Source organism: Charadrius vociferus, unplaced genomic scaffold (assembly GCF_000708025.1).
Source record: "Charadrius vociferus isolate BGI_N301 unplaced genomic scaffold, ASM70802v2 scaffold115, whole genome shotgun sequence".
Lineage (NCBI taxonomy): Eukaryota > Metazoa > Chordata > Aves > Charadriiformes > Charadriidae > Charadrius > Charadrius vociferus.
Window position 1 is genome coordinate 799488 of NW_009648636.1, and position 22605 is coordinate 822092.

The following is a 22605-nucleotide window of genomic DNA, read 5'->3' on the forward strand; positions in this document are numbered from 1 at the left end:
TGTGCCTTCCGGGGTGGGGGGCGGCCGGAGCCCCTTGGGCCGCAGGCGGAGCAGGCCGTGCCCGGGGAGGTGGGGCGGGCAGGGGAGGGCCGGGCCAGCCCGGTCTCTGCCGGTGTATGTATGTGTGTGGGGGTGCCCTGTCCTGTGCCTGCGTCTGAACCGGGCTGAAAGGGGCTCCCCGCCGTGGGGCGTGCTGTGGTGGAGGCGTTCAATATGGGGAGCCCCGCCGAAAACGGGGCGGGGGGGAGGGAAGGCGGGGTGTCGTGCACCTCCAGTCACAGGCTGCTGGTAGCACTGCAGTGCAGAAGCACCGGGCAGAAGGAACTGCAGCCGGCTGCTCTGGTGGAAATAGCTCATTCTCTGCACTGCACATGCACCTGCAGTTACAGCCCCTTCCAGTCCCTAAAGGGGCTACAGGAAAGCCGGGGAGGGACTCTGTCAGGGAGTGGAGCGATAGGATGAGGGGTGACAGTTTTAAACAGAAAGGCGAGATTTAGATTTGGTATTTGGAAGAAATTCTCCACTGTGAGGGTGGTGAGGCACTGGCCCAGGTTGCCCAGAGAAGCTGTGGCTGCCCCATCCCTGGAGGTGTTCAAGGCCAGGTGGGACGGGGCTTGGAGCAACCTGGGCTGGTGGGGGGTGTCCCTGCCCAGGGCAGGGGGTGGAACGAGATGATCCCGTCCAGCCCAAACCAGTCTATGATTCACTGGGGGCTCTGCGCTGATACTTTATTTCTCCAGTGGTGCACTGTTAGAAAATAGTACTTCCCTTGTATATTATTTTTAAGAGGAAAATATCATCAGTGTTATTAAGAAATAGTATTTATAGTAGACACAACTAACAGGTCTGTAAGTTTACTGTTGTATTAACTTTACACAGTGCTGTGGTTTGATTAACACAGCTTCAGTGTTTGTGCTTCCTTGCTGTATGTCATATGTTTGTGCAGTTTTTATCCAAGAGCTTTTAAGTCATAGATGGCACAGAGCATTTGAAAACAGCTTTAGCAGAAGAACCAACATCTTGGCAAGCCATCAAACAAGGATGCAAACAAAAAAGAATGCAAAAAATGTGCAGATACAATAAAATATAATTGTATTAAAATGCTTTTCTTTCAGTGTGCGTGTTTAAAGCACAAAGTTGTTCCAGGAAGTGGCTTTTAAATAATAAAACAACTGGGTTTTTACACACTTCTGCTGTTGTCTGTTTTTCTGCTGTAGTATTGTGGAAGAGAAAAGAAAGGGGACTACCATTACCTTCCTTGGTAGTAAGAGGAGCAGAGTTCTGCCTCGGTGTTTTCTTCCATTGTCTATTTCTAAAAGAGAAAGGGGAAGGGTCCTACCTTAATAGCTTCATAGTGAGAACTCAAATGAGTGCTCTTTGAAGCCATTTTTTATGTCAAAATAACTTTGGAAGAGATATAAGGAAAGTTAGACAAACAGGAGTAGCTCTGTGGGAGTCAGTAGACTGTTTCTCTGCCTGGGTAGTCACCCATATAGGTATTTGTAACGATGCCGTTCAATATTTTACTGTGTAGATTGGTCAACTTCAAGCTGTGGGAGTTCTGTGACCGCTTCAGTATGAGCTGCTCCTGAAATCTGTCCTGTCTGCTATTGTGTGCTCCTCAGCGCCCCTTGTGCTGGGCCCTGTGATATCTGACTCAGGGGAGTTAAGTAGGCAGGAAACTACCGAAATGAGTAATACATGGTTAGTTTTTCTTAGCTGGATTTGGCTGCAGCTAGTGCTGGGACAACGGAATGAATGAGTACCAAGGCAAAGCTGCCAGTTTTGACTTTTCTTTTTGGTAACATCCCGTTACGATAAGAGCTGAAACCTCAGTTGTACTTTCAGCATGAGAAGAAACTTGTTTCATAAAATTAAGTGGGCCTTGTTGTACGTTGTGGAATTTGTGAAAGGGTTGGCTACTGCCTGTTGTTCTTCAGTGAAGAAGAGATTAATGGAAATGAGTGCATAGTGGATGGCAGAGAATGGTTGTCAACAAAGTAGAATAAAATAGAATTGTAGAACAGAATCATTCAGGTTGGAAAAGACCTTCAAAGATTGTTGAGTCCAACTGAATATACAAGATGAAGAGCCGGATGAGGTACTGGCAGTGATGACGCAACGTGAAACCTTGAAAGTGAGGGTGAGCGGTTTGAACTTACAGGGACAAATTTTCTGTCACTGTGAAAACTTCAGAGAGTGTAGCCGCAGATAATTTGGGTTCCCTCCTTCTCTTGTGCTTGATGCCTGACAGTTCTATGTCCAGGACATAGGCCGCCAAAGGAGGGAAAATGGTGATAGGAAGCTTAATTGAATTGTGTTTAGATGTGCTGCAAGGAGAGGGGGTCGAGTTGAATAGTCCAGCATTCAGATTGCAGCTTCACCAGCTTCAGTGCTTTAACTTGCTCTCTACTGCAGAAGAAAAGCAAAAAAAACATTGTTGGTTGACTTCATGCTGCGTAAGGAAAGTCTGTTCGGTTTTGTTTCCCAGCTTGATTTGGAAAACTCGTCGGTATTTAGTGTCTCTGATGTAAATAAAAATACATCAGAAAGTAGCAGTTAAGGTATTCAGGTAGGAATGCTGGCACGCAAAGTGAGCAAAAGTAGTTGCATCAGTCAGAGCTGGAAGTGAGCTAAATTATTAATAAATTAAATACAAATGCACCACCACGTTACATCTAGTGAGTCATTTTGTGCTCGTTGTACCTGGGTAACCCTTTTATGTATCTGGAAACGAGCTTTTCACTGAGAACAGATTTGGTGGTACGGCTCTGGAGGAATTATGAGAGGAGGTTTTTACTTACAAATTCTGTAATTCCAATCCCCAAGCCCCTGGCTCGTTTGTTGGTTTTAATGTTCGAAGAGATCCTTAGCAGAATCCAGTTTGGCCTTGTAGATAATGTAGGCCGTAGATTGCAGTCTGTGATTCGTGGTTTTAGCTTTGAAACGATAAACAGCTTTAAAAGCAGCCTCTGCTATCATTCTGCATACTTTTTAGGATAAGCTATGTGCTAATGTTTATTATAAATTGTTTTCCAAATTCAGTACTGATCTCTGTATGCATATTTCAGAAGTCTGTAATGCACGTTAGGAAGGACACAGTATGTTCCTTGGGATATTACTAGTTGAGAGCAAAAATTGCTGAACAGGTACAGCCTCTCTCTTCACTTCATGCTGCTATTGGGAATATTGTCCAGAGGCCGAGCAAGATATCTTAGTCTGCTCTTAAGGTTATATCTCCAAGACACAATTTGGAATGTACTGCATGGGCTATTTTACAGACTTTACCCGTTTGTTTTTTTCTCAACTAAGTTTGTCACTATTATTCAGTAAAGGTTTTAACCTTTGAGCTGGCTTGTACCTACTCAGTCTTTAGGATTTTGCTTTTTAGAACGCTGTTACGGCCTATACTTGTGTTTATTAGAAAGCTACAGCTTTCTATAATCAGAAACTGCAATTATGTGTATGTCTGGTACTTTGGTGCCATGTACAAATTTTTGATACTTGATTGGGAGCAAAAAAAGCAAGGAACCCTTGCTCTTTCTGGGATTTCAGATGCAGGTGTTTTGTGTGCTAATCAATGACCTCAAAGGTTGCAACATTCCTGTTTTTCAGATATGCAGCAGTTGCACAGCAGTTGTTGCAAATTGGTGTCCTTTAATGTTTTTAGTCTTTTTTATGATTTTACAGAAATATGCATTGATATAATCCCTGCCATATTGCAGTGGCAGGCAGTGCTTAAGGTCAGGTTAAATATTAGCAAACTATGTGTGGTTTCTATCTTCTATTTATATGTGGGAGAAGCAGCTATGATGAGTAATACTTTATGGTATTTACTCTTTAAAGACTTCTTTGGATTATTTTCGATAGTATTGACATTTTATTGACTATCAGTTTTTAGAAAAGGCGTATTATGCATATTTTATACATAATTTCATTATTTCTCAACAACTTGTGTTGGAGATCAGAGGTGCTCTCAGAACTGAATAAACAGTGTTATTAACAGTTTCAAGCATTTTACAGTGAAGGATGTAGGGAGAAGTAAGAGTTACAGTTATCTGTCAGTCACTGATACTTACTGTGGTATTATTTCATTCTTATTTTTATAGCCGTCGTGAAACTATGTGGAAATGGGGTAGTGGAGAAGGTTCTCCTTCCAAAACAGTAGTAAGTATTGAATTATTATTAAAATAATATCTTCTTAAGAATTTCTGATGTACAGAATCTTTGATTGGTGATATTCAAAAGGTATGTATTTGCTCTTTTGTAAATAAGTTGCTTAAGTAGTTTTACCATGACTCAGTTTTAGGACTCTAAAAGTCAGGTTGGATTCTTGCTTCCTGTCTGCTTGGTGTTTAATCTCTCGTACATAACACAGCTGCTCTATTCCTCTTCACTATGATGATCTTGCTTTAAGAAACCATCTATAAGAATTACATAAGCTTTACCCCAATTGTATTTTTTGTGTATAGGATGTTCTAGATCAATATTTTGTTGCCGCTACTGTAACACTAATACTGGTTGTTAAAATGCAAATCCAGTAAATGAGGAAAATCAGGTTTAGATACCTAGATGCTTCGATGGTTTTGCTGTACTTCAAACTAATATTCCTAAGTGAGTTTCTAAGATTTATAATTTAACCTGTCTATCAATCTTGATAAAAACCATCTGAGTAGGTACATATACTATATGGAAGTTTTATTATTGCACTGTAATAAGATTTGCTGAATGTGTTTAAAAAACCCCAAACAAACACCAACTGCTGACTTTTTTGCAGAAGCAGTATTGTCTGCACCATTTTCTTTGTTCAAAGTATACTTAATGTCTGCAGGCTGCAGGCTCGCAAGATGCAAGAAGCATGTCCGTGACAGATTTGACCGAACAGCTGAGAAGCACTGAACAGCTGGTAACACAGCTAAAGGAGCTCGTCAGGGAGAAGGATGCTGAGCTTCAAAATAAAGATCTTCAGTTAAAGGTACCGTGTATGTATTCATGTCAAAAAGACTGTTTAAAAAAAAAAACCTTCAGTCCTGTTTATCTACAAAAAAACCTCATGATACAGCCTTATATTCAGGTATAGCAACTCTAGGAACACAAGAAGCGTTGGTCACGATTAGCTGCTGCAGTTCCTGGGACGTTAGCACTTTTTTCCAGTGTGTCTTCTGTTCCAAAATTGTATCTGGTTTTAGGTATTACACAGACAATGGGTTCTTTGGATGAGCAGATGCACTCAATAATTGCAAGAGACAGACTGACTTTCTGAGAGCTGGAGGGGCATGGTCATGTTAGGCTAAATATGGGGAAAAACACCGTCCAGATCATTACTGGACATTTAGAGAGTTGCCAGCTTACCTCAGACTGAATTTCTGTAGATAATTTTCTATTTCTACTTCCACTATATATTTTTGCTGTGTAATGATCTTACTATAATGCTACTATATATTATCCTCTGCTTTTGACTGGCATTAGAAAGGCTGGAACTAAAAAGAATTTATATCTGATACCCTGAAGACTTTTAAGGGTTTGCTGTTCATTACTCTGTCATTTTCTAAACAGTGATAAAGTTGGTCTGTTCCTGCAAGAGACTTATTCTTACACTTTTTTTAAAAAAGGTTTCTGTGGATGCAAACAGCCAAGTGTTAAAATACTGAATTTTCTAAAATTCATTGTAAACGAAGTCATTTCTTTGAAGTCATTTCTTTAAACAAAACAAAACACGCTTTGATAGTATTATAAAGGTATCTTTCTTTTTGCATCCAAAAAAACCCCCAGTTCTTCTTGTTAAAAAATCAAGCCCTGAATTTGTATGGTTATCAAAAAATAAGGAAATTTCTAACATTTTAATGCCCTGGATTCTATAGACTAATAATAACCATGTGCAGAAAGTTTAAATAATGAAAGGAAGGTCGTTTCATATATGCTTTCATATATGCAGACCTGTTGCACATGACATTATAATGTTTCTTAAGGGGAAATAATTTTTTGTTAGTCGCTTCTTTTTTTTTTAATGGAAGAACTGAAGGATGCAGTTGTTCATGTAGCTAATTTAGTCCCTCGTGACTTTGATGTTTGTAGGAGGAGAAGGAATCTGCTGATGCCAAACTTTCCAAGTTGAAGCTGCAAAACAAAGCCAAGGTTGCATCATTAACTTCACAGTTGGAAGAACTTAAGAAACAGTTGTCAGAATCAGGTGGCTTGGAGGCAAAAGCAGAACAAAAAAAGGTAAAGGTCCTTACATTTTAAAGCAGACATAACTTCTGCAAGGCTATAGACAGTTTTATGTGCTGGACTCAAATGTGGAACAGAAGTTTAGATTTTGAGGTGTGTCAGATCGGGATCAGGGTAGACTGTGTGGATGCTGTCAGTCCATCTGTCTATTTCTATTTCATTCTTCTTTTATCTTTCTATAGAAATTTAGAAAATTGCACATTCCTTTCAAATAGGTTTAGTAAAAAATTCTTAATTATCTTCATCTTATTAGCAGATCAAACTTTTAACACATATGAATCAGGAAGATAAGTTTTTGAGAAGAAATGAGAACAAAAACTAACTTGTTACTTTAATGTCCAGGATAAAAATGGAAATATAAATATGTTCTCGGTGGCAAAATGTGAATTAAATGTAGGAATGTCTCATTTAAGTGACCAGTGTTTTACCGCTAACAAAGATTGTTGGATCTGTTTGTAGTAGCACAGTTGTGTGACTAGATTGTACTTCTTCAAAATAGCATATTTTGACTTCATACGGCTTCTAAAATAACTTTAGTAAGGCTTTAATATTTCTAGGGCTTTTGTTTTTTAAAGCTGTGCTGAAAGGGAAGAGAAACAGATCAGTTTGTTGAAGTCCCTAAGTGTCCTCAAAGACGTGCAGTATTTATGCTTCTGATCTACTTTGCTAGTAAAACATATTCTTTGCAATTGCACTTGATTTCTTTTGTAATGGCAAATAATTTCTATAACCCAGTAGTTATACAGACTGAAATTCTGATTGGAAACATTGTGCTTAGGAACAGTTTAATTTACACATTTTTTACCCTCAGTAGTCCTTTTCCGCTCTGAATTACATGGACTACACCTGCCAGATTATATAGGTTACAATTGCTAGAGGAAATGAATGCTCTTATTGCCCGTTTTAGTCCACTTTGCAGCAATAATTATCAATAATTTAAATATGACGATGTTTACAAGCTTGATATAAATTCTGTGCCTGCTTTGTCTGGCTTCTACTTGGAATATGTAATATATAAGAGAACTGAAACACAGACCATGAGTAAAGTACACTTTTTCTCACCAGTATTATCTGAATAGGTAGAGATATAGAAGTCAGATGTTGCCCATTTACGGAATGCAAAACTCCCTGTTTTTGCAGGCATCAAAAGATGGTGACCAGGAAAATGCTGCGGCGAATCGTGGAAAAATACTAGTACTGAGAAGGAGAATAGAAGAACTAGAATCCCAGATCACCCAAAAAAATGAAGAGTTACAAAAAAAGGTGGTGTTTTATAGGATGCTAAGCATGTGGTTTAGCACATTTGTAATGTGGGATTATATTTAAATATATTTATTTGTATTGTTGAGTAGACAGAGAAGTTTATGTGCTACAACCTGCCCGAGCAAACACAGTGAGAATTCTGTCATTGTGTTTTCATTGAGCAGCGAATCCTCAAGCATGCTTTTGTAGTCATTTGAAAATGAATGGACTAGAGTACACAGATATGAACTTTGTGGGTTAATGCGATATTAAATCTTGTACTTTGAACAAAAATGCTGTTTTGCTTCAGTTTTTCTTGTTGCAAAAATAAGTCGTAACAGGAAGAAATGTAGGCAAGGGATGATTTCTTGTTACGGTTTGTAGCTGTTTTGTGTAGTGATGTGTTTCGTGGATGTGAGTGTTGACTGTGGAAAGTGGCAGGAATGTGAATGCTGCAGAATTTCTGAGAGACAGGCTCAGTAATTAAAGATTACACTTCAAATTGAACCAGGTTATAAATTTGATTGTTCTGTGCAGTACCCTAAAACAGGCAATAAGGAAATAATGTAAACCGTTCTTCTGTTGCTGTAGATGGTGGAAGTATAGATTACAAGCAGTGCTGTCTTTTCATTTTCAGAGTGTTGAGCTGGAGGCCCAGCGCTGTCGTGGGACTGAAATGGATGCCATGCTGGCAGAGAAAGAAAAGAAGTTAGCCGAAAGAGATGCTTACATCATCGATTTACAGATAGCTTGTGGATCAAGTGGTGTTGCCAATGAAACACTCTTGCCCAATGAAGAATTGAAGGTATATTAGCAGCTCAAATATAAAATCTCCATAGAGGTTTCAAGGAATCGGCGAATTCTGGTGTGTTATACAGTGGATCGTTCTCTGAAGCACAAATCCTCTGCAGTTATTCATGTGAATGAAAATTCTTTACTGATTATTTTCATTTATGTTAGTAGGTCTGTATTTATTTACTTCTTTTATCAGTACTGTTTATATGGACTAGTATCGACTATTCAGAATCTGCTGACAAATTTCATTCAAATTAAAACCAAACCTGGAATTTTGAGTTTAATGTTGCTTTAACTGAGGGACGGGCTAGGAGTTGGCTTCATGATGATTGCTATATCTTTTTTCTGGGTCCATTCTTCTAATTGTCTTTTGCTTTGCATTCTAAAGAATCAGCTGGCTGTTAAAGAGTCATCGCTAGAAAGCATGCAGATCCTAGTTCAGAACCTTACCAAAAAGGTTGGAGACAGTGAAGAAAAATGTAGCTTGTTCCAGGAACAGATTGAGAGTCTTAAAAATATTCAGAGCAAAGAGAGAGAGCGTTTCCAAGGAAAAGAAGCTACATATGTGGAAAATGTAAGTAAACACACTGTAAAAGGAATTACAGTCTTTGGTGGAAGAAATGGTATCTTGACTGTAGTGTTTCTATCTCAATAGTTAAGAAATGCCTTTTTTAATTTTGGACGATTGTTGAGTAAAGGTCTCTACGGTGATCAGATGAAATGAGAAAAATGAAGCACTAGATGGTCTGTGCTGGTGATAACTGCAGTTGAAAGTTTTATGCAAGAAAGGAGTTTAAGGGTGCGGCTGGTGGTTGGGCATGGAGGAGTACATAGTGTGTAACAGAGTGAAATGAGTTGAGCAGAATTCCAGTTGGAGAACCTCCAAACATCTCTTTCTTGTGGCACTACATCTGAAGGTGCAAAAATGCATGCGTACCATGGCTGGTAGTGTTTTTGTATTATTGTAATCATTCTTGGCACAAATGGCTATTTGGCAGATTACTTTCACTTGTGCTGTGACGTATCTGGCACACTTTGTAGTGCGGGAGCACGGAAAAAAATTGTGTTTTTCTCTTGACTGAAAAATAGCTGAAGAAGTTTGGTGTACTTAATGGGAAATTTTTCTAGAAGTTAGCAGCTGATTAATAGACCAGGCTAAACAACAACGACTTGTTAAATAATACAGAAGAGAAGAGAAAAATGGAACTAGGGGGCATGGTATCTATTCCTCAATGTTACCAGGCTCTTCCAGCTCCTTTGGAAGCTAAATCTCAGATTTCAATGTTATGTGCCTGATCCCTCAGCATTTGAGTTCCAGCATGTGTGAAACTATTCATCTCAGTATTTCCCATATCATATGATGTCTGAGTTTATTTTACCTGTAACAAAAATGCTGCTTTTGATCCTGAAAATGACTGCACCTGTTCAGTAGCACACAGGGAATTAGTTTTCGTACAGGCAAAAAAGAAAAAGACAAACAGTTGAGACTGTAAAAGCCATTTTGGTGAGCACAATGTCACTCAAATATAAATCTGGGTAGGATTTTATGTGAATTTATTCAAAATAACATTAGCAAGATTCTAAAAGTTACATCCAGTTCTTATAAAAATTGTAAGATAGCCAACAAAGACAAGTTAGAAGTAGAATACAAGTTTTTGAGGAGGAGGCAGCTAGGTTTCAAAGCTGCCATTTGGGCTTAATTAATAGAAACTTGCTAGAAATGAACATGATCAGTGTAACCCGTTCTTCTAATTTGAAGTTTGTTATTCTGGAATTAAAACAAATTTTACGTAAGTTGGAGGTTTATCTGCATGGACCACTGACATCAGTAATCACTGACTGATTACTATACTGCTAAGTGGAAGCGAAATTGAGACAAGATAGAGTACACTATCTTGCTGTATCTTTAGTTAGACAATTCAGTGTACTTTTACTGTACCTTTGTGGACTGGTTTCATATTTACTTTCTATCTGTTTCTAGATACGTGTGTTTCAAAATATTATCCAGGAAAAGGAAAAGGAACTGGAAGCACAGAGAGAAAAGCATGAGCAGGAGCTCTTTAAATTAGCTGCTAAATCTGATGCAAGTGCTGACCTAGAACAGGTACGTTGCTTTGGAAATTCAATAGCTTGCTTTGATTTAGTTAGATGTGGGAATTTGGAATCATGTAATTACTAACCTCTGTGGCACAGTTCAGATACTTGGTTGGGAAGATAAAGGTAAGTCTTTTTCTTTTTTCTTCTGAAAGTTTTAACTCCTTTATTGATTGTTTGATTTTTTTTTTTTTTTTTTGGTTTTGTTGTTTTGCTAGTTATTAAAGGCCTTGAAACAGAAGCTCCATGAAAAGGAAGAAGTCATGCTGGGAAGGACACAGGTGATAGATGTTTTGCAAAAAGAACTGGATGCCAAGGACCAGCAATTGAAAGTAAGAAATAGCATATGTGCAGATCTAAACTTGTTGGGTCGCTTACAAGTTCAAAAAGCCGTTTTGTTGTACACAACAGATAGTTTTGCATAAAATATTTAGGCAGTTCTCTGGGAGGCTTTGACATGTGCTAATAATGCAACCATAGCTGTGCAAACAAATATTAATTCCAGTTAGGAAATTAACTTAAAGGAGAGGTAAAGCCCATAAAATATAAAACTGTCAAATCTCACCTGTAGTTTGTCTTGTTTCATTTTGGGAACTTGCTATGTAGGGAAGACTTTCTGCTGTCAAAAGATTACAGTGTCTCTAGTTAGAGACTGCAGCGAGCCCCAAAACTGAGGCGCTTTTTTTTTCCCCAAAGAGAGTGTTTTGCTAATTGTGTGCCTTTCCTATTGCTGTATTTCTACTGATTGTAAAAGCAATACCTAATCAAGGTTTTTTGTGTTTAAGCATCTGGTATGAACTCCGATTATAGCCTTTGAGTGCTGCTGCTTTAGTTGAACAGTGTAGAAAAAGGTCATTACAGCCTCTCAGACAGACTTTTGGGACTCTTTGCTGAAACAGGCACATTATAGCCTGTCTGGGGTGCCAGGTCCAGCATTTTAGGGGACGTTTAAATTAAATATAAGGAAACTTTTTTTCATTGAAAGGGTTATCAGGCACTGGCACAGGCTGCTCAGGGAAGTGGTTGAGTCGCCATCCCTGGAGGTATTTGAAAGACATGTAGATGTGGCACTTAGGGCCATGGTTTGGTGGTAACTTGGCAGTGTTAGGTTAATGGTTGGACTTGATGATCTTAAAAGGTCTCTTCCAACCAAAATGATTCTATGATTTTAGCTATACTATTTCCAACAAATTTTCCACTTACGAAGAGAGCTGCCAGAATCAAAATCTTACTAGAAATAGTTTCGTCTATGTACCCAGGTAGATGTCCTGCTCAGGTAGTTAAGATCCATCGTAGTTTGGACCTGTTTCATTTGGCCTTCCCATTTGTTATGCCTCCTGCCTTATGCAGGGCTTTGTTGGTTTTTTCTTTTGGGTTATGTGCATCTTCCTGCAGTGATGCTTTGCAAGCACGGATGGTACCTAGTGCTAGTGCATTGAGGGGACAGAAATGCACACCTTGAGGGTAGGGGGAAGGTTTGACTGTGATAACATGAAGTTAAAGCACCTAAAGCTGAGATTCCATTACAGTTTCAGTATAGGAATAGCAGGAAGCCTTGCTTAATTTACATAAGCATTTTTAACCATATTTTGGAAATGTTCTGTCTGCTGTTCTGCGCAGCTTCTTTACTTGGGACGGTTTATATTCCGAAGTTTATGTATCACAAAAGTAGTTTTTTGAACAGCAGGTCTAATGTGAACGGACTGCTCTGCTACAGTGAGCTGTAATCTTTTCTACTTCTTTATGTATTAAAATAACTAATGTAAAGGCTCTAAAAGTAGAATAACTACTAACAGAAAACTAGTTATCAACAAAATATTGTAAAGAAGAACTTGATCAGTTTCCCAACTTTAATTTTAATGGATGTAGGTGACAACACCTGGGTGGCATTGTAGTGAGCATTCTTAATCTTACGGGATCACTGTTAAAGAGATCTGCTTCTGTTCTTCTTTTATATTCCACAGAACCAAACACTCTTTTTTATTCCATTTTCATCTATGGGAGAGGTTGCATGTAGTTTGCACTCTAATAGTGGTGCCATTTTGCTGATGTCCCCATTTTTGTCTTGAAAAGTCAGAGCTGAGTAGCTATTGTAGTAGAGCCAGGTTACCAACACTAGCCCTGATTTCTCATTAGAATGTATGTAGGAATAGAGATACTACATTTGTCAGTGGTACTAAAAATACTGTGCATTAAAATATAAAGTTGTTTTTTCTTTTTTTTTTCTTTTACAGGAGATTAATGAAAACCTGAAACGTCTTCTGTCTGAAAAAGAAAACCTCCAGTCTAAACTGGATGCTGAGAAACATGTAATGAGAGCCCAATTAAGAGACATGATGGAGAAACATGAGCTTGAAATGACAAAAGTTAAGGAGAAATATAATGCTGAACTGCATGAAATTCAAGAGAAACATGAAACTGAGCTGCAAGAGAAAGATCAGGCCCTGTTTCAGCTTAAGAAACAAGTGGCAGAATTAAGTGGTAGTGGACAGACTAACTCAAAAGAAGTTGGAGATCTGGAGTCTATAACCAAAGAGAAGATGGAAAATTTGGAAGGTATCCTATTTAAACAGTTGTTACATATGAAGAGTTCTTTTGCCCCAGACTGTTACATATTGTATGCCAATTTTGTAACCGTTGCAAGAAGAACGACATTAAATTTGGTGTAAGTGTTGCTGCTGCTCTAATTAAGAAGTGTCTATGGTTAAATACTATAATAATAAGGGTTATAGGAACACCAAGATAATCACACAAACTGTAAATTTCTCACAACATTTCTTGGTGTTATACAAGACAGCTGCATTTAAAGAAAAATGTAAGTGTACAACTTCTAGTTGCTAAAGGAATTAAACATAAGTCTTGTGGTAATAATCTTTCTAGGGTTTTAAATGATCTTTGTGTCTTGTTTCTTAGTACAAGTGAAATTGAAAACAGAAGAGGCCAGCAAATCTGAAGCAAAGTTTCTGAAAATGAAGGCTTGGTCTAAGTCAAGAATCAAACAACTGGAGGATGAACTGAAAAATGTATGTGTAACATTATGTTTAATATTACATGTCTGCTTTTAAAACTACTGTGCTTGGAGATTTGACTGAAAAAAAGTAAAATATGGGGTAAATATAATGTTAAAAGAATCTATTCAAAGTATCTTTATATATGAATAAATCTATAAAAATTGAATGGACATAAAAGGGCGAATTTTAACAAAAAATAGTACAAACTGGTGTTACCAACACTCAGGTGTAAATTTGGTAGAGATCAGCTAGTTTTTTGCGCTTTCAAATGTTAGAAAAACAATTATTCTAAATCTTACTAAAAATCAAGACAAAAAAAGTTGCACTGACTTTGCTGTGTTTCTGGTGTTTTGATGCATTTGAAAAACTCATAACTATTTTTTCTTTTAGTTTTCATCAAAGAATAATGATGTATCTGCCTTAAACAATCGTGTCTCAGAATTAGAAATTGAAAATGAAGAACTACAATCAAAACTGCAATCGTTACATGAGATCAGAGCTCAAAATGGTAGGAACAAAATATCTATTTTTTTTTTGCAGATCATTCAAATTTAAGAGCCAAAGATAAATGAACTTTCTCATTTTCACTTTCATAGTGTATCTTTGTTTTAAAACAGATTCTGAAGTAACTTTATGCAACTTTGGACAATAGCATACAGTATTTAAGTTAGAGTTACAGCTCAGCTTTTCCTTCCCTAAATCTACCTGCGCATAATTCTTGTTGCGTTTAGGCTTAGGCAGAATATGTGTAAACTTTTCCAGAAGGTGTAGAAGAGGCATCTCCTTAGGAGGAAAAATGAGACCAAACATACTTGGAAAATTTATCAGAGTATATACAAGAAACTTCTGACTTTTAAGCAAATGAAAAAGTATCTTTTCTTTTGTAAGGATGTGAGAGAGAATTTTTGCTTAAAACCTCGGATGGTTTAAAGTAGAGTTCCGCAAGAGACCTTTCTGTTTCACCATGTGTTAGTTTCTCTGACATCCTTTCTGTAAATTGAAACCAGCAGATTTTTCAATTCACCAGTCTAAATTGTTAGCAGGTTAGATTTGAAGCACTTATCAATATTTAATAATCCAGAAGTCAGTTTCATGGGTAAATGGATAACACAGCTCAGCACAGGTCTTCTAACTGAAATGAATGATCATCTGAATTATCATTTTGAATCTTTCTTTTAAATTGATCTTCCTATTAGTTTTGTTTGCTAATGAGCCAAATCTATTCTATTTTTGTAGAAGAATTGCTGACTAAGCTGGAAGTCTATGAAGAGCAGCAAAGGAAGTTGCAAGCTGACCTTGACCAAGTTACAAAGAGGGCAGCTTCACAGGTTAACTTTCAAATTGACCTGTATCAGTTCCTGATTAACTCAAACGGTGCTAATTAGACTTTGAGAAGTGTGTTAGCTGGATTTTGGAGCTGAAAATGAATTTGGTGATATATGGAATTGTCAGTGTCAGTAGCTGTTCAGTTGGATAACAAGCTGACAGGTTTTGAATTACTTAAAACTACTGATTTCTACTTGCTTTTCCACGTACCTTACATTATATTTTTCCAAGCAGTTTACTATTTATTTAGTTATTTAATATGAGTCATCAAACTGTGGCTGTTATTTTGTATACAGTATGGATAGCTTTCAGAAGGAAATACAGCTGTAACCTTGATAAATATACCGGTCTGGGTAACACAGTAAGAAGACTCAGAAAATATTGCTAAAGGGCTTTAGATGGATTAACAGTGTATATTAATCATGGCAACTTTCTGCAGCCCTAGCAGCAGAGCCAGTCTGAAACAGTTTTGCTACAAAATAATTGTTTTTTCCAAATTTTGTGGAGAAGTGGGCTTTTTTAGGTAAAATCTTAAAATCATTTTTATTGTGATGAGAAGGCAGAAACTTTTTTGTTCTGTTCACGGGGAGAAAAAGTTAATAGAAATTTTTTAACCCACACAAAGGCAGTTGAATATTGTTTTACTTTAAAACATTGCTAAGATAAAAATGTGCAACAAAAATATTTAGGTGAAAAAAGATGTTTTTCGTTTTAAAATATTTCATATTAAAAGTGCAACTGGCAGTAGCGTTTTTGATATTTTACGAAGTGGTGAGGCTTGCTTTTTCCATAACCTACAATAACAGTTATCATCACTTTCATAGATATTTATTTATGCAAAGTGGTGAATTATAATGGCTAGTTTTCTCTGTGAATGTCTTGCTAACTTAAAATGTTCTTTACCTTTGCAGTGGGATTTAGTAAATATATTGTGATGTGCAATTTCTCTTGTTAGGCCAGTGAATCGGGTAGTGTGGATGAATTGCAGAGTCAGCTCTTGGAATGGCAAGAAAACGTACCAGAGTCAGAGGAGTCCCGCGATCAAGTCAGAGAAGAGAAATCTGCTATGGCCTTGAGAATGGCTCAGATTGAGGAGGAGAGAGAAGGTGAATTGTTTTATTTACGATACAATTATCATATTTACATATACAAGATATATATATGTGTGTCTGCTGTACTTCAGACTGAATTGACAGCACACCATCATGACTCCTTACTCTAGTCGTGAGATGTGTATAGTTAGTGAAATTGCTTAAATTTGCAATTGCTGCTTTTTCCTATTCCCTTGAATCTGTTTTTCATACATTCACCTTTTTGTATCATTTTTATGAGTAGATGTGCTTGTTCTGTTTGCCATCTGAGTTGCTGCACTGTAAGACTGCCTGAATTTACTTTGAAAGCTTATTGTCTGCATATGAATGATCAGTGATAAAAAGTTCGCCCTTGAAATATTAAAGCTGCCTACCTAGAGCAACCGGTGAAGGCGTGGGGAACTATAGTGTTGGATTAAATTTGATGAATGAAGGTGGTGCTTTAGTAAAATGTACCTGAGAAAGAGTTTCTCTTTTAAATATAATTAATGAGAAACCTTTCTTAGAATATCTAGTAATCTGTTAGTAAGTGTCACTTGTATAGGTCAGCTGAGTAACATTAACTGGCAGTGGTTTGGAGCTAGTTAAAACTATTAAATTACCTACAGAAAACAACATTTCAAGTAGTAGTTTTCTAAATTATTAATAAATCAGGTGATGAGAAGGTGAACAGCTTCTTTTAAGACTTATACAAGTCTGGTTAAATTTCAGATAGTTTTTACTGCTTTTTTTCCCCGTGCCATCTAGTACTTTGTTGTAATTTTTGTCCTATTAGTTAACTGTGTGGGGATTAATGGCAAATTTTAATGTGCACAACCTACCGTGGTAATTAATCTAGTTAGTTAATTTGAGCCTTCTCTTTGTAATCTGCAATTGAATTATTTTTCATTTATATGATCAATTTGGAAGCTCAGTATGTAAGCGCAGAAATGTTTTAAGGATCACATCTCTTCTTTTTGAGGGATTTACACATGTAATGCTTTGGAATTGAAAGAGAATAATATTCCCTTCATTAAAACTACCTGTTATCTCATCTGTGGTAACTACAGATCCACATGCAATATTAATAACAGTTGTAAAATTTCATCTGCGTCAGTCCGTGTTTAATTTTGCATTTTTTCCCCTTGGGATAAGCATGACTTTTCTGTTTCTTTTTCCCTGCCGTTACACCTGATGAGCACTCAGCGTCCCTTCCCCCTCCACTCCTACCCTACACTGCGATTTGGTCAGCCAGTGAGAACGTAGTTCCCCATCAGTTTTGTGCATGCAGGATCCTGCAGCAATGGCAACTTGTCATGTACTGTTGCTAATTTCTTCTGTTGTTGCTTCTTTTGAGGAAATTGCCAACAGTACGTTATAAGATTTGCCATTGATTGTATGTGGTTTTTAGCAATAAATGTAACAAATGCTGGGTTTAACTTGGGTTTTTTTCTGCCTTCCAATACCTGTTTCTTCATTTATATTAACCGAATCATCTTTCTTCACTTTTCTTTGTAGTAACAGCTGACTCCATATTTATGTTGTAACCTTATCTAGAGAAAAATTTCTTGGCTTGCTGCAAGTGGTTGTGGCTAAGTAAGAATCAACTTCATTTAAATATTCTTAGTAATACTTGAAATTCAGTAGTATTAAAAAAAACCCCAATTATATTCCGTCTTATAAATTGCAGAACTTTGCATGCATTAATAATAGCTACCGATATTTTAAGCGATATATAAACCCACTACTCCTTCCATCTCTGTCTGTGGCAATTTGCCGTATATGGCAATTGTCTCTTTTGGGTTGAATGTGTGGGGAGCTGCGAAAGTGTAGAGGATGACAGTATTGATTACACGTATAGACTGGGGTGTGTTTCCTCTGCAAACTACTAATGATTGTCCCACTGTACTGGGCACTGTTGAGGCTGCACCTTGAGTACTGTGTTCAGGTTTAGGTGCCACGGTGCAAGAAGGACATTGAGGTTCTGGAGAGGATCCAGAGAAGGGCAATGAAGCTGGTGAAGGGTCTTGAGAATAAGTCTCACAAGAAGCGGCTGAGGGACTTCAGGTTGTTTAGTCTGAAGAAAAGGAGGCTGAGGGGAGACCTTGTCGCTCTCTACAACTACCTGACAGGAGGTTGTAGAGAGGTGAGTGTTGGTCTCGTCTCACCAGTTACAACTGATGGGACACGAGGAAATGGCATCTGGTTGCGCCAGGGGAGGTTTAGTTTAGACTTTAGGAAAAACTTCTACACTGAAAGAGTTATGAAGACTGGAAGAGGCTACCCAGGGAAGTGGTTGAATCGCCATCCTTGGATGTATTTAAAAACCATCTAGATACGGTGCTCAGGGACATGGTTTAGAAGTGGGCCTGGTAGAGTTAGATAAAGGCTGGACTTGATCATCTTAAAGGTCTTTTCCAGCCATAACAATTCTATGATTTAGTGTGAATAGTGGCACCAGGCAATATACACACATCATGAGTTAATTTGGATGCAATGTGTATCTGAAGAAAGGTGTTCTGGGAAGTTTTGCTGTTTTTACATTAGATATAAGTGCAAATGGAAACCTCCCTAAGCTGCTGCAAAACATTAGAAATTGTATTTACTTACTAATTGTTGTTAAAGCAATGCTGAATTTAACTGAAGGTGTTTTAACACTTGCCTAAGTGTTCTAAATATTCTAAAGCTCTGATTTCTATACTCTCATTTTTCATGTGACAATGGTAATTTTATTCTTTTTTTTCTATCATCAAATACTTAGGAGCCTAAATATTTTGGGTTCCTAAAGGACAGTGTCTTATTCATTCTGATTATACTTAAAAACAGATTAGCTCAATTTCAACTTCCAAGAAATTAATTTACTTTTTTTTCTCCAAAGAAGGGATTAAGTTTTTATCTGGACTAACACTTGCTCCTTGAATTGCTTCACTGACTTCAATGACAGTTCTTGGAAAACAGAGTTTTAAGGCATGTGATCAAAATTTGGCCTTTATTTTTACAGCTTTGAAGAAGTACGTATAATGATTAAAAAAAAATTTGAAAATTGTTTATTTTCAAGTATAAATTCTACAAAGGTGTGTAAAATGAATGCTGATAAAGTGACAGTGCCAGAAACCAAAGTGTCATTAAAACCAGAAGTAAAATCCAATTTAACAGTCCTACTTTAAAAGGGTCATTAATTTTTTTCTTTAACTGTTTTTCTCTAATCTTTTCTAACATGTTAAGTATCTAATTTTGAAATATTACAGGAAGAACTTAAATCTAGTAGGCGTTACAGAATTGTGTCTTAATGAAATTTGTGGTATAAGTAATCCTTGGACAACTCAGATGAAAGCTGAGTATTCCCAGTAGGGCTGAATCGCGGAGTAGTTTCTGGTGTTTTCCTCACAGATGCATCGACATAAGTTCTCTGAATCTTGCATGCTGTGAGGACAACTGTGGATTGATGTAGTTAAATTGAAAGCTAAATTTTTAATTATCTAATTAATCTAATTTTCAATTAAAGTATGGAGCCACCTTTACTTTCATTTCTTTTCACTGGCTGTTCTGTTTTGTCTGCTTTGCATGAAACGTCTATTTCCTAATCTGTTACCCCAAACATGTTTTGTTGTATCACAAAACAGATGGGAATGTACTTTAAATGAAAAATCATTTCTAACAATGAACAGGATGCATACCTAAGCTGTCATATTCAGTGTGTTTATTTACAAGTGATTCTGTATTTGTCTCAAAAAGAACGGTGTTATTAATTTATACGATGGTTTGATGCCAGTTTGCAGTGTAACACATGCTTGTGACTTCCTCAAGTTATCTGGCTTTGTAGCTCATACCAAAATTAAAGTTGAAAGGAGCACATGTCATTTCCATACAAATGAATGTGATCGTTCAGATTATAAAAACCACAGCTGTTTCAGCTGATGCTTTATCATACAAATTAGGTATATTTTAACCTGGTAAATTGAAATGAGATGTAATTTGGCATTTTAATTGGATGGCATTTTTTCTTGGTATCAGCATAACCTCACCCTTTCCAGTCTCCTGTATAAAGTCTTCATTTAGACCTGATGAAGAAGTAAAGTTAGACTTCGGTTTGCTTCTTCTTAGTGAGATACGTGGACTTTATTCTTATGTTCTACATAGTAATGTTGGAGGGAAATCACAAGGTGAACGCAATGGATTGCTTCTTTAATCTTGTTCCTGTCAGTCATTCATAGGGACTTCAGCCTGTCCCTGGTCTCTTTTCATGTAGTAGTGTCTGATATAAATGTAATTGCTTTCCTGTGGCACAAAACTGATTGAGGATGACTGGTTCTTTCCTGGCTGCTCTGATCCAGCCATGGTCTCAGGGCAACAGGAGCTGGAGGAGGAACTGGCCACAGTTCAAGGAATGGGCAGGCTGCAGCAGGCAAGAAGAAAAAGCAATCAAACCAGCAGGAAGCTTCAGGTGGGTTAAAAGAGGTAGCAGTTTATTTTCACCCATACGTTAATAAAAATATGGAAAGTACTATTATTTAAAATGTATGGCGCTTCACACTTAAAAACATTAAGGGCTTAAGAACTTAGATTAGTTACGTAGCTGAAAACTTTGGTAAATTTAATGGTTGTGTATGTAGCTAGTAGATGAGAAATTCCAATGACATCCATCACACCTCTCTGTTCCTTCAGTAATGAGTCTTCTTAATTTAACACTGAAAAATAATGAGGTTCCCTCTGGAGTAATTCACATGCTTGAAGCTATGTGCATACTTAATATGTTAACGCCATTTTTGGCTTAGATACAATCGTTACAAATCTCTTTGTCGGTGGAGCTTTACTAAATAATTAATAAGTAGTGTCGGTTTGTTCAGATGTTATTCTAGGTAGTCAGTGCTGTAACTTGCACAAAAAATGGTAGTCTTTTGTAAGAAGAATTAGGTTGCTGTTGTCACATTAACATATCATCGGAAGAATAATTTTATGTTTAGTTAATTCCCATACTTTACCCTGTGATTCAGAGAACCCTATTAACTGTAGAAATCTGGGGACCAATTAAGGTATCAAAACATAGTTATCCATTGGCCTTTCAGATGCCTGAGGGTGTCTTCAAAGGCCTGGCAGATAACGTCCAAAACCTGTGGGAGACTTGGCTTTTCTGGAAATAATAGCTGGAAGCTGGGCAGGTTTCTCCAGTGTCTGTAGCAGTCCCCCCATATACTTATATTTAGGCACCTGAGTCACTTGCTGAGTTTTAGGATGCTTAATTGAAACTATGCTTTAAATAAATAATATGTATTTTACCCTTGCTTCCTTTCTTCTTTAATTTAAACTTCATTCTTATGTTTTGTGTGTAGGAAGAATACAACTTTGATAGAAAACAATGCTTTCAAGAGTTGAACGTCACCTTGGATAGCACTGATTCAGCTGAAGGAGAAAATATGGGAGGTTGGTGGCCAGAGTACACTTCACCTAATGCAGGTGTGATAGCGACTAGACAGTTTATTAAAGCATGCACAGCATCTGTATTTTGTGTCTATTTTTGTTTTCAAATTCAACTAACAGCCCATTTGTGGTGTATTCTAATCTTCGTTGAATTTTTTTGGCTTGCGTTTCGTTCCTTTTCATTTTAAAGCATGTGCGTGCTGGATGAACTGCCTAGTTTTGGTTCAGAAGTAGAATATAAACATGAGTAAACACTGAAATTGGTTGAGCATTGCTGCCCATGAAATACCCTGTGTGGCAAGATCATGGTTTTTTTTAAGTTACAAGTCTTGTTCCTGTGAATGTGTTTCCAATCTGTATAACAGTTATGTTGCAAACCAGAATTACATTCCATTGCTATATGCTTTTAATTTAAAAATCAAATCCTTATTTTTGTAATTCAGCTGTTTTTATATTGGTGGTAAAGGCTGTAAATATATGTTATTGTTAAAATGGAATAGACTCACTTGCAAATTTTGATACACAACAGTTTACTTTGCTTATTAATAATTGCTGAAGATCTGATCCTGCAAGTACATGATTGGCTTGCCGTTAAATTGGCATGAGTCACATTATTGATTGAGCCACAATATTGTTCAGAATATTTCTGCCAGGTTCTCTGAGTTCTTGAGCTATGCAACTTTATTTTGGTTTTTCAACAGTTGAGGTTACTTTTGCCACCTAATTTTTGGAAGTGCAGGGCCTCAGGCATTTCCACTGGAAATGGTTGAGATCTCAGTGTGCCCAACACTGGTGAAAATTTGGAATAAAAAGCTGAAACTATTCCTAGACTTCAGGAATTTTAGTAGCCCTTTCTTGAAATAATATTTCTTCTTTGACTTAAGTAGGCTTACGGAGTGTGGTGGAAGAGTTGGAATTGGAAAGAAATCAACTGCAGGAGCAAATTGTGTTTCTAGAAGAGCGTTGTCAGGATTTGGAAGACAGATTGCAGCTTCAAGGTAGAATGGAGGCTCTTCAGGTGAGCTTTTGTATTTGCGTAAAATCCCGTGGTATAAGAGAATCATTTTATTCTGTTTATGTTCTTACAGTCCTAGCCTACAGTAAGACAAAACATCAATTTGCAGCTAGCAAAAATGTCTAAAGCCTACTTTGTGCTTCATAATCATGTTCGCAAAGTGTGCACATACTACATGTGCTCTGAAGTTGAAGCCTGTCACTTCTGTTCAGCAAAAGTCATCACACAGAGAAACTTGTTTGAAAGTAAGCTTTGCTATTTGTTTTAGGAACATAGGAAATGGCAACGTGATTTTCATTATTCTTTGTAGGGGGCCTTTGTCAGGAGGTCCAGAATAAGATTTTGTTACTGCTGGCATCAGTCTCCCGTTTCTTTTGTATTAAGTGTGTGTGTATATTATTTTTGT

The 22605-nt window shown here is 37.2% G+C and overlaps 1 protein-coding gene across 1 annotated transcript in view; it reads left to right on the top strand.

Moving 5' to 3' along the window:
• The first annotated feature begins 4858 nt into the window (after positions 1–4858).
• Positions 4859–22605, top strand: part of LOC104287570 (golgin subfamily B member 1-like) — a 39999-nt gene continuing 22252 nt past the window's right edge. Inside the window, exons 1-15 of the mRNA XM_009886293.1 lie at positions 4859–4975; positions 6076–6222; positions 7369–7491; positions 8108–8275; positions 8654–8839; positions 10247–10369; positions 10578–10691; positions 12594–12915; positions 13273–13298; positions 13761–13878; positions 14607–14698; positions 15652–15802; positions 20101–20210; positions 21097–21187; positions 22072–22202. Coding sequence (XP_009884595.1) covers positions 4859–4975; positions 6076–6222; positions 7369–7491; positions 8108–8275; positions 8654–8839; positions 10247–10369; positions 10578–10691; positions 12594–12915; positions 13273–13298; positions 13761–13878; positions 14607–14698; positions 15652–15802; positions 20101–20210; positions 21097–21187; positions 22072–22202 — 2019 coding nt within the window. The remainder of the gene's footprint in view (positions 4976–6075; positions 6223–7368; positions 7492–8107; positions 8276–8653; positions 8840–10246; positions 10370–10577; positions 10692–12593; positions 12916–13272; positions 13299–13760; positions 13879–14606; positions 14699–15651; positions 15803–20100; positions 20211–21096; positions 21188–22071; positions 22203–22605) is intronic.